The sequence below is a fragment of the Crocodylus siamensis genome, chromosome 1 (assembly GCF_052110815.1).
Source record: "Crocodylus siamensis isolate JL-2025a chromosome 1, ASM5211081v1, whole genome shotgun sequence".
In the NCBI taxonomy this organism is placed as follows: domain Eukaryota; kingdom Metazoa; phylum Chordata; order Crocodylia; family Crocodylidae; genus Crocodylus; species Crocodylus siamensis.
Genome location: NC_143395.1, coordinates 401,167,659 through 401,178,282, shown reverse-complemented (window position 1 = coordinate 401,178,282; position 10,624 = coordinate 401,167,659). Strand labels below are relative to the sequence as shown.

At 59.3% G+C, this 10,624-nt stretch overlaps 1 protein-coding gene across 1 annotated transcript; it reads right to left on the bottom strand.

Moving 5' to 3' along the window:
• Nucleotides 1–1,106: 1,106 nt before the first annotated feature.
• On the bottom strand, nucleotides 1,107–10,243 carry LOC149875326 (zinc finger protein RFP-like). Its single transcript, XM_090031768.1, has 8 exons — nucleotides 9,827–10,243; nucleotides 9,412–9,507; nucleotides 8,497–8,727; nucleotides 8,160–8,182; nucleotides 7,178–7,290; nucleotides 6,130–6,150; nucleotides 5,397–5,423; nucleotides 1,107–2,144 (listed from the first exon to the last, which is right to left on the bottom strand). The coding sequence occupies exons 1-8, from the start codon at nucleotides 10,241–10,243 to the stop codon at nucleotides 1,603–1,605; spliced, it is 1,470 nt and encodes a 489-aa protein (XP_089887894.1). The 3' UTR covers nucleotides 1,107–1,602.
• Nucleotides 10,244–10,624: the final 381 nt, after the last annotated feature.

Sequence of the window (10,624 nt, the reverse complement as noted above, 5' to 3'; positions counted from 1 at the left end):
TAGGGCACCCATGGGGAAAATATCAGCTGATGCATGCTTCCAGATAATAAGTCTTTTTCCCCTTCATTTGGTAGCGATGAATGAATTCATTATATCAGATATATGACCCAATTCATGGGAAGTGTCCTGTTCTGCCAACTCTACTAAAATGTGTAGCGCTTGTAACAGAACAGTCCCCCTCTAAGATGGTTTAGCAAAGGACACAAACCTGTGTTTCAAGTACTTTTCCTGGCTCTGATCCCTTCCCCATGCTGGTCCTCTCCCTCGGTCTATTCTCTAGTGCCATTTTCTTCCCTTTCCTAGGCATGAAGGTCATGAATGCCCAGGAAACCACCTGGGAAGAGTTAGATCTACAAGTCGGCACCCAGAACGAGTGAGGCAGCCCTCCAAGTTTTTGCAGACTGCTATCATAGTCTCTAGCTCTGACAGTCTCTCTTCATAGGACTTGCTTCCCAAGGCCTTGCCCACCTCTGGCCCCTGTCTTACTCTTCCATGCCTACTTTAAACACAGAGCCCAGAGCAGCTCCCAGGAGTCTAGACAAGGCCAAGCTCAGGCTGAACAGAGGTGCAGTAACTCCTCCAGTATGGTGGCCCCATGCTCGAGTTGAGGAATCCAGCACTTGTGTTGTTCCTTTTGCTTCCCTGCCCCACACTGAAGACCCCTTGTCCCTTGGTAGTGATCTACCAAGACAGCCCCATGGACTGGATCCAGTCAACCAGGGACTCCATTTTGCAGCCGCCCCTGCCCGCATGGCTTGTGCCACTCTCCATGGAGACCCCAGGCTCAGCCATGCTGGCAGCACGGGACAGAGCAGCACAAGGGCTGCTCCAGAGGTGCTGGGGACGTGGTGGCTTGCTCGAAGGCCAAGGCAGAGCCACAATCTGTAGCCTGCACACTCTGGACAGGGCCACATGATAAGTTGTGAGTTCAGCAACAACACTCTGCTCACTCGGGAGTTGAAGTAACAGTTATTTATTGTGCCCGGTCCTGGTGCATGAGAAGAACCAAATGCCCGCTGGCTCCTCGTGGCAGCAAAAATGGATTCACCAGTGCTGCAAAACTGACACAAGCAACTGAACCCTGCAATGCTGAACATGGGGGCCTTGGCCTGGAAGGGACAGTGCAAGGAAATACGGTAAGACACAATAGCACACAGGGGGTCCACTTGTGCCGTCCAACCACACGTGTGTCCCTAGATGTGGTGCGTGGCCCTGGACTCGCACACCAGAAAGCTTGAGCACCACTTGACTCACGGACTCTGAGACGCATCAGCTTTCATGAGCATGCGCTCACCCCCTCACACGCTATGGCAGGAGGTGCAGAGAGCAAAGGACAGGGTGTGGAGGGAAGGGAGGGGAGAGGAGAGGGAGAAGGACAGTGCTGAGAGAGGAAAGCAAAGTCCCCAAGTGACAAACCCACGGGGACAGCAGGGATCTGTACGTGAAGGATGAGGGCTTGGAGCCGGTCCCTCCCAGGGTGTGCACGTGGGAGTGGGACATGAAGCAGCTCCTGTGATGCAGACCCCAGCCCTGCCCCCCACCCCGGGGGCACCAAGGGGCTGGCAGTCTGTGCCACGGGTCATGGCAGGGACAGGGATTCCCTCAGCGCTGGGCTGGGACTGGGCACAGGATCAGGGGAGCTGCGTTGCTGCCCCCATCATTGAGACCAGGACAAAAGAAAGGGCACAGGGTCCTGGAGAAGGTGTCCATGAAAGTGAAGAGATGGGACCTGTCGGTCACATTGTAAAATGAGACCTTGCCCGCCTCGTAGTCCAGGAAAATCCCCACCTGCCTGGGCTGCACACACATGGGGATGGGAGTCGAGGGGAAGGTGCTAGCCTTGTATCCCCCATCACGCAGTCCCACGACCCAGTATCCATGGCCAGATGACAGTGTGACTCCCGCCTTCCTGTGCACAGACTTCCTGCACACGCCCAGGGCCCAGCACGTCTTGTCTCCCACCTCCACCTCCCAGTAGTGCCTCCCACCCATGAATCCCTCTGAGCCCAGGACACAGGGACAATGAGCAAATCTCTCCGGGGTGTCGGGCAGATCCCATCGGGTGTCTCCATGTCTCACACATTTCCGATCCTCAGACAGGACGAGTTTGGGATGAGCCGTGGCTGGGTCCAGAGTCACGTCCACTGGGGAGAGAGTCACGGGTCAGGGCCGGGGCAGGCGGGTACCCGAGATCACGGCAAATTCGCTGCATCCCAGGAATCATGGGTCAGTCCCTGCTGGGAAACCACCGTCGCCCCGAGGGGAAATGGGGGGAATAGGAAATGGCTCCGGGGCAGAGCGGGACATTCCCACTAGGCCTCTTCATCCCTGGGGCAGAGCGGGGGCAAGAGGAGCGGGGGCTGCACCCATGGGGGGAGGAGAGGGGCAGGTGCCAGGGGTGGGGCAGGGCAGGTGGGAGGGGAAGGGCCATGAGGTGATGTCATCACAGCAGGTCACTGCCCTGCCCCTGCCCCTCCCCCACCCCAGGCCGGGCTGCTTGGCCCCACTGGCACAGCTGGGGGGTGATGGGGCAAGAGAGGCAGCACCTCCCCCATGAGCTGGTGTCGCAGGTGGTATGGGGAAGGGGGTGAGGAGGGGCAGGCAGGGAGGCTGCAGGGAGGGGGTGAACGGGCTGGGAGACAGCAGGGAGCAGAGGAGCCCAGAGCAGCCTGCCCGGGGGAAGGGATGGCAGGGTGAGCAGAGGGCAGGGCCCGGGAGTCTCTGTGCTCTGGGCCTGGGTCGCCTGGTTTGCTGCTGACAGCAGGTCGGTGCCTGCCCCTGCGCACCCCAGGCTGGGCTGCTCTGCTCTGCCGTAGCAGAGACCCCTATGTCCCCAGCTCTGTGGGCACAGGTCTGCAGCCAGGGCACCCCACAACCAGCTCCTCCCGCAGAGCCCAGCCCAGGGCAGGATCGTGCATAGGGCTGGGCTCCCGGCGTGGGGAGAGAAAGGGAAGGGCTCAGGGAGCACTGACACTGGGACTAGGCACCGGAGAACAGGGCCCACTGCTGGTGAGTCTGAGGCCACAGAGGAGGTAAAGAGGCATTTCCCCACTGACTGCCCCCTCCCTCTGGGCTCAGCTGCAGTGGGAGCTCAGGTCACCCCAGGCAGTGCAGCTGCTTCAGGTGTCTGCACTGGGACAGAAGAACTGGGCCAGGGACATCCCATGCAGACAGGACCTGGGACACAGCCAGGCAGGGGCCTCCTGCCCTCAAAGTATTGCACAGTCCCATCCCCCTGGGGCCACATTGTTACATGGAGAAACCCCCATTGCACCTGACTGCACAGACAGATGGAGGATTTCAAACACATCTGATTGCCTTAGGGGTGGAAATCCTAGCATCTGGATGCCTTCCCCTCTTTTCTGTCCCTATGACCTGCTTTGAGATTTCCCCTTCGGAGATCAGCCCCTGCTCCCATCCTGACCACCAGGCTCAAAACTGAGACTTAACTCCAGCCTGATGTATCTGCCCAGAGAAATTTCTCCTGCTTGGGCCAGGAGCTGCAGACCTGCTCCAGCTGCACCTGGGCATCCCCAGCATGCGCACTGCTCCCAGAGCCTGGTGCCAACCTCAGGGAATGAATGGGACCTTCCCCCACGTGCTATCAAGAACCAGCCAGCGGCAGAGCCAGGGCAGCGCTGAGGTAAACCTGCAGGGCTGGGGCTGTCACACCCAATCTGGGTGCCAACTCACCTCGGGCAGGCCCTTCCCAGTGTCACCCTGGCTCCAGGCTCATCTCACCCACCATGGCATGGCAACAGCTCTGCACACCTGGGCATGTGCAGGGACATGAAGAGAGGGAAAATCTAGGTTTCCATGCAGAGCCTGAATCATTTCTGAGAGCAAGGAGGAGGTCATGACATGCCTGAAAGACGGAGGGAGAGGGGCGCACCAGTCGAAGCACGGCATGCTGGTAGACCTGGAGGCCATGCAGCTGTGCCTGCAAAGCCTCCCCTGGACTCTCGCAGAGGACGAGCAGTGGCAGCTGGAGGAGGACTGGACACTGTAGGCGCTCAAGGACCCTTTGGAGTTTCAAGACCAGTAAGACTCCTGGGTTGGACGGCCTGCCCAAGGAGTTTTACATGGCCTTCTGGGACGCGGTGGGTCCTGACCTGCTGGATCTCTTTCAAGAGCGCCTGCAGGAGGGCTGGCTGGGAGCAGGGAGGGAGCGGGGCCTCCTAACCCTCCTGTACAAGAAGGGTCCAAGGGAGGAGCTGAAGAACCAGAGGCTGATCACCCTCCTGAACTGCAACTATAAGTTGCACACCTGGGCATGTGCATGGACGCAAAGAAGGGAAATGCCAGGTTTCCCTGAAGAGCCTGAACCATTTCTGAGAGCCTCAGGGATCACACAGCTGACCTGGGTCATCAAACCCCTTAAGAACAGACCTATTAATCTTTCCAAACCCAGGCACAAGTCTCCCATGGAAGGCCCATGGGATTGCTGGGCTCTGGTTGAGTGCTTGGGCCTCACAGACAGGAAAGACCAAAAGTAACAAAAGGAGCTACATGTGGCTCACATGGTGTCAAGATGGACTCAGGATCTCATTGTTAGAAATGCACAGTAAATGGAGTATTGTTATAATATTGTTAGAAATGGAGTGTTGTTAGAACTGCACAGTTTGCATCTCGTACCTGATAAGCAAAAAAAACACTGCCAAGGGCTTTTCTTTCTTAGCTAGCTTTGCTACAGTTTTTCTTATGCTAAATCACTCTCTCCTCCACACTCCTCCTGGTTTTCTTATGCAGATTACAGAAGCTGGAATTCAACTGACTGTGTCCTTGAAAGGGGGGTGGGGGGGGATTTCAACTCTTGGTGACCTAAAGAACTTTCTGAGCATGCGCAATTAGCTGATGCATATTCACCTATCCGCCCTGCATACTTAAGTAGTTAATTATAATATACATGCGATGGATGAAGTGACGTGGTCACATACATGTTTGTATGAACCGGAAATGAGCTGTAAGAGTTCCTGTTTCTGCACACGTGCCCAGGAGGGAAGGGATAAAACCCAGCTGAAAAAGTTCCTCAGGGGTGCGGAGTAATCTGAGTCCTTTGGCTCTGCTCCGACCCTATTTGCAAATACACCTTTTGTGCTGCTATTAAGTGTGTGTCTGAGATTCTTTTTGCGTGCCTCCCTGAGAAACGACCCGCAATTTTTTGCAACACCAACATGCTCTTAAGCCTGATATGGCCCAGGGACCAACCCCGCCCAGGGCCAAGTGCACACAGTGCATCCGGGGCTGGGGACGGTGAGGGGAGAAGGCAGCGGGGATGCAGTGATGCTTGCTGCTCACAGCAACAAAGCTCATGTCTGGGGCATGAGTGGCCACAGGGAACAAAGCTCTCCAAGAGGGCAACTCTGGGGTCACTGATCTGAGCACAGCTCACTCACCTGCATGTCCTCGGGCTCTTCTCAATCCTGAAATCAAGCAGCAGAGAGCGGTGACAATTCACACACCAGAGTCACCGCAGCAGGTTCAAAGAGCCTGGGGCAAACTCCGCTGTCCCCACCTGGCCAAACCCCTGAGCCTGCCTGCGAGACTGTGAAAGGGGGAGTCAGGGCTGCAGCATTCGGCCTCATGTCCTTGCAGCAGACAGGGAAGAAGTAAAGCACCCACAATGCAGGAGTCCCAGAGAGAGGGTCCCCTCAGCAGCTGAATCTTGCCCCATCTGCCTGGCCTAGAGGTTCTGGCCAGGCAGGGAAATCCCAGGGTCACACCAGGGGCACCAGGGCCTTGGTGTTACTGTGAAGCCATCGCTTCTCCATGCCCTGGTGTCTGGGGTCTCAGCTCTCAGCCCTCCCTTCCCACCACCCGACTTGGTCCAGGGGTTTGTGTCTCGCACCGCTGTCATCTCACAGCTGCACACAGACCGGACAGTGCAGCCACTGCTCTTCCCAGGTCCCCCCTGGGCCTCCTGCCCCAGCACCCAGCTCTGCACTGTCTCCCTGTGGGTGATGATGGGAACGGCTCCACACTTCCCTCGCCTGTTCTGACCTGTGCCCCCCTCACGTGACCCCAGGATGGTTTCTTTGCTCCAGACATCACTTCCCACCACTCAGCACAGAATTGCCCAGACATGGGAACAGGTGCTCCCTCCCTTCCCCTTCCTCCCCCAGGACTCACCTCTCTCTGCAGCCATCCTCTCTGCAAGGGAAGAGAAAACAGATATCAGGCCATCCCGCTCTTGATCGAATATTAGCGCTAGTTAACAGTCCCAGAGCTCATCCAGAGGTTGCCATTCCCCAGGGAGCTGGTGAGGATGGGGCCTAATGCACAAGCTGGTGGAGTCCAAGGGCTCAGCAGATGTCGAGCAGACATCCTCTCTGGAGGTCCGGGCCAGTAGACTCTGTCTGTGGTCACATCTCTCACCTCTGAGCCACCAGGACCCTCCCCAAGGGACCCCCCATCCCCCCTTCTGCCCCGCAGGGATGCACGGGGAGGGCTCTGCCCCCCAAGGCTGGGTGTGATCACAGGTGGGTGCAGGGGGATTGCACGGTCCCTCTGAGCTCCTGCATGCAGCCAGGGAGGGCTGGACAGCAAATGGCCCTTTCCCCTCCGAACGGCTCTCCTCGAGCTCCGGTTGAGTGCAAACCCTCCTGTGAGGACTTGCTGGGGTTGTTCAGGGAATTCACCTCCGCCCCCCAGGTCCCTGCTGGCAGCTGTAGCTGGGAACGCTCCAGGACGGGATTCATGCACCGCCACAAACACCACTGGCAAGTGAAGCCCCAGCTCCCTCCCTGTGTGCATCCGTTCAGACTGGGGCCTCTGGCTCCACAGTCCCAGCTCCGAGTGTCAGGTAAGAGCATTGAACAGCAAGTCTCAGAGGGAGGGAAACACAGGGCACTTCTGTACAGCCAGGACCGCCAAGAGCACCAGGCCTGTGCTAAGTGCCCAGGGCCAGAGCAGGAGGCAGCAGACCCACATGGATTTGAAATGACAAATTATGTGCTCGGCTGCACTCAACACCATGGAGTCCACCCAGTGCAGCCCTGGGACCTGGGGTGCCAAGGGCGCTCCCAGGATTTGGGGCACTCTGGGCTGGAGCACAGGCCTCTGAGCCCAGCTCTGGTCCTCTGGGAACATGAACACAACAGCTGTGATAACCCAGCTGCACAGCTTCCCCTGCCTTTACCTCAGTGCAATGAGACAGAGGTCTGGGAGAGCCCCTTACCCAGGAATCCTGTCAGAGCCTCCTGCAGCTCGTCCTCTCCAAGGAAATCCCAGAGTCTCTTCTCCAGCTCAGGGAACTCAGGGGCTGGATGCAGAGGTGTCACCTCCTCGCCCCTGCAGAGACACGCAGACAATTATTCCTCTTGCTCCTCAGCCAAGTTGGGAGCTGGGGCACCGGGCATGGGCTCTGTGTGACATTCCAGTCGGTGCCCGCGCTGGCTGCTGGGTCCCAGTCCTGGCACTGGGAGGGGAAGCCAATACTCAGAGGGCTTCAGGCAGAGTTACGCCAGCAGGTGTCAAGCAGCAAACCCTTCCTGTGCAGCCACTGCTCACACCAGCAAAGCACCACTCTTCCCTGTACAGCTTGCACCAGTGTCAGAGGGAACAGCTGTACCGGGAAAGACCTGGTTTCTGGTGTCATCGAGTGTGGTCCAGGGCTTTGCCTACACAGTGCAGGGATTGGAGATGTTCACACTCCTAACAGGCCCTGGACTTGGTCCATCCTCAGCAAAAATGCAGCCAGGCAGAGGCAGCCTGAGCCCCCCTGACATGTGCCCTGACCACAACGCCCTCTGGGACAGGGACAGGCTGCTCCTGGGACTGAGCGGCCAAATCTGTGGGCCAAGCTGCTCCTCAGTTTCATTCCCAGCGTCCAAGGGCCAGGTCCCTGGGAGGTCTCTGCCCACTGGGGCCTGGGTTGAGGCCCTCGGTTCCCTCCCCACAAACCCCTGGCCCCTCTGCCAGGACAGACTTCCAGCCTTTACAGAGCCCAGGTCCCAGCCTGGCACCAGGGAGGGGCTTATTGAGCCCAGGCTGGTGGGATCCCCTTCCCTGGCTGGGGCACAGGGTGGCAGCAGCAGCCACAGGGCCACAGGGATGGAGAAGGCTGGATCCAGCGCAGAAGCTGTCCCTGAGTCAGGGGCTGCTGGCAGGGGGCTGCAGCCTAGCCTTGGCTAGAGGGGTGAGATGACACCCAAACGTACCTGCTCATAGCGCTTCTGACACCCTGGAGGGGACAAGACACAGAACAGAGTCACTGTCACAGCCCAGTGCAGCCCTTCCTTGTGCCTCCAGGAGCACGGCCTCACTCACCCTGGCCCCTCTGCACTGGGCCTGGGACTAAGACAGGAGAAGGAGCAGCCTTTTCTTATCCCACCCTGCCTCCCCAGCTGCCCCAGCCCGTGTCCCTGCAGTTCCAGCCCTGGGATCCGGCATGCTCCCTAATGCCCCCCAACCCTGCATCACCCTGGGAGCTCCCTGGGACTCAGGGGCCAGCTCCTCTCTGGGCCGGGCACTGGGGCACATCTGACCCTGTTTCACCTGCAGGAGCTCAGGCGCTGGCTGTTGACACTTCCCCTCCAGCTCCGTGATCAGGATGCTCAGGCGGGCTGTCTCCTGGCACAGGCGGGCAGCATTTTCCTCCCATCTCCTCTCAAGCTCTGTGTCCAGCTCTCCCAGCCGAGCCAGCAGGATCTGCTCGTGTTCAGCCAGGAGCTGGCGCAGCCCCTCGCACTCGGACACCACCAGCTGCCTCTCTACCTCCGTCCACCTCTGGGGTGGGCAGAGCCGTGCAGGGGCAGGGCAGGGCCATGGGGACAGGGGTAAGGAGAGGGAACTGGACACTCAAGGCAGATGTCCCCAAGACTTTTCCAGGCTGCAGAGAAGGCCTCAGTCCCACCCCACAGGGTCCAGCCCAGGGCATTTCAGGGGGACGCAGTCCTGCCGGTCCAAGAGGGGAATTTCGCCCACCCCCAGCCACCCCAGCACTGCGGCTTCAGCAGGGCCCCCAGGACCCAGGGGTTTCCAGGGCCAGGCCCTGAGAGCACAGTGCTGCCCCAACTCATCCATGATGCAGGAGCCTTCCCCTTGCTGACCCTGCCTGACCTGCTGAGGGAGCACCAGAAACATCTGCCAGGCCTGACGCCAGGACAAGCAAAATCCTCCCCCTGGTCCACCCCGACCCACAGAGACCAGAGCATGGCATGCGGTTGCACTGCCCTTCCCCTCCCTGCGCAGCCTTGGTGGCAGGGCCAGATGCTGCTCTTCTTCTGCCAGTGTCAACCCTCAGACTTCTTCTTGATTTCAGCACTGTCACTGTTCATTTACACTATGAAAGTACTAGATTGAGCCCTGCAGTCTTGATTTGACCCCCAACTTCCTCCCAGTTCCAGACACAGGGAGCAGCAGAGACCCCTGCCCTGCCTCACCACTGCCATCCCTGCCCTGGGCACCTACCAGGAGCCTTTCGCTCTCCTGCTCCCAGGCACGTTTCAGGCCCTGCAGCTCCTCCCTCTGCTCCCTCAGGCGCTCCAGGCGGCTCCGGATCCGCTCCTGCAAACACAGGACATGGCTCTGGTGCCTGGTTTGGGCCCTTGGTTTGAGCCCAGCAATAAAACCCTCCCTGCACAGAGCGAGGCTGCGTGAGTGCTGCCCTCAGCTCGCACCCCAAGAGCGAGCGCCCTCAGCCCCAAGGACACTGCAGCCGGAGAGGCTGGACCTGCCCCATCCCTCCACCACCGCTGTCTCCAGCCATGTGCCTGGGCCCATCCTCGGCTGTTCCCAGCTCTGGTCCCAGTGCTGGGACACCTGGGGTTGCCTGACTGCAGAACGGCTAGAGTTGTGACTCCCGGGCCGGGACAGACATTCCCACCTTGTAGTCCTGGGCAGCTTCCTCCATGGGAATTACAGTGTGATTTCGGTGTGCCCAGGATCTATCACACACCAGGCAGATGGGGGCTTCGTCCTCCTGGCAGAAGAGCTTCAGGGCCTCCTGGTGCCTCTCGCACACATGCAGCCCCGCGGGCTCCCTCCCCGCCTGCAGCCTCAGCCGCTTCACCAGCTCCACCACATTGCCCAGATGCCAGTTGGGCCGCAGGTTTCCGTGTGGGGCCGTTGCCCTGCACTGTGGGCAGCAGACGTCAGGCTGCAACTCCCCCCAGCACTGCCCAGTGCAGGCACAGCAGAAGTTGTGTCCACACTCAAGAATCACTGGATCCGTGAAATAGTCCAGACACATGGAGCAAGTCACCTCCTCCTGGAAACTCCCCACCAGGTCCCCCGCAGCCATGGCTCCTTGCTCCGGGAACAGCAGATACAAATGGGTTTCACTTCCCGAGTGCAGCAGTCTGTGCAGCCTGGGGCAGGGCAGGACCTTTACCTCCCTGCTCTCAGCAGGGCCTGGGTGTGGCTCCAGTGCAACAGCCCCTGGGCCCAGGAGGAGAGAGAGCCAGGGTAGAGAATCAGCACCAGCCTCCCCCCACACATAGGCTCTGCAGGGTGCGAGACTGCCCCAGGGGCTGGTTCTAGCCTGAGACATCCCTGGCCTAGAGGGGCTGCAGGGTAGGTGTGGATGGGGGTGCTGGCAGTGCATACAGCTGCTGGGAAGGTCCTGTCAGGTGTAAAGCAGTGTTCCCTGGTGATGATACAAGCAGAGCTCAACCAGGGCTTG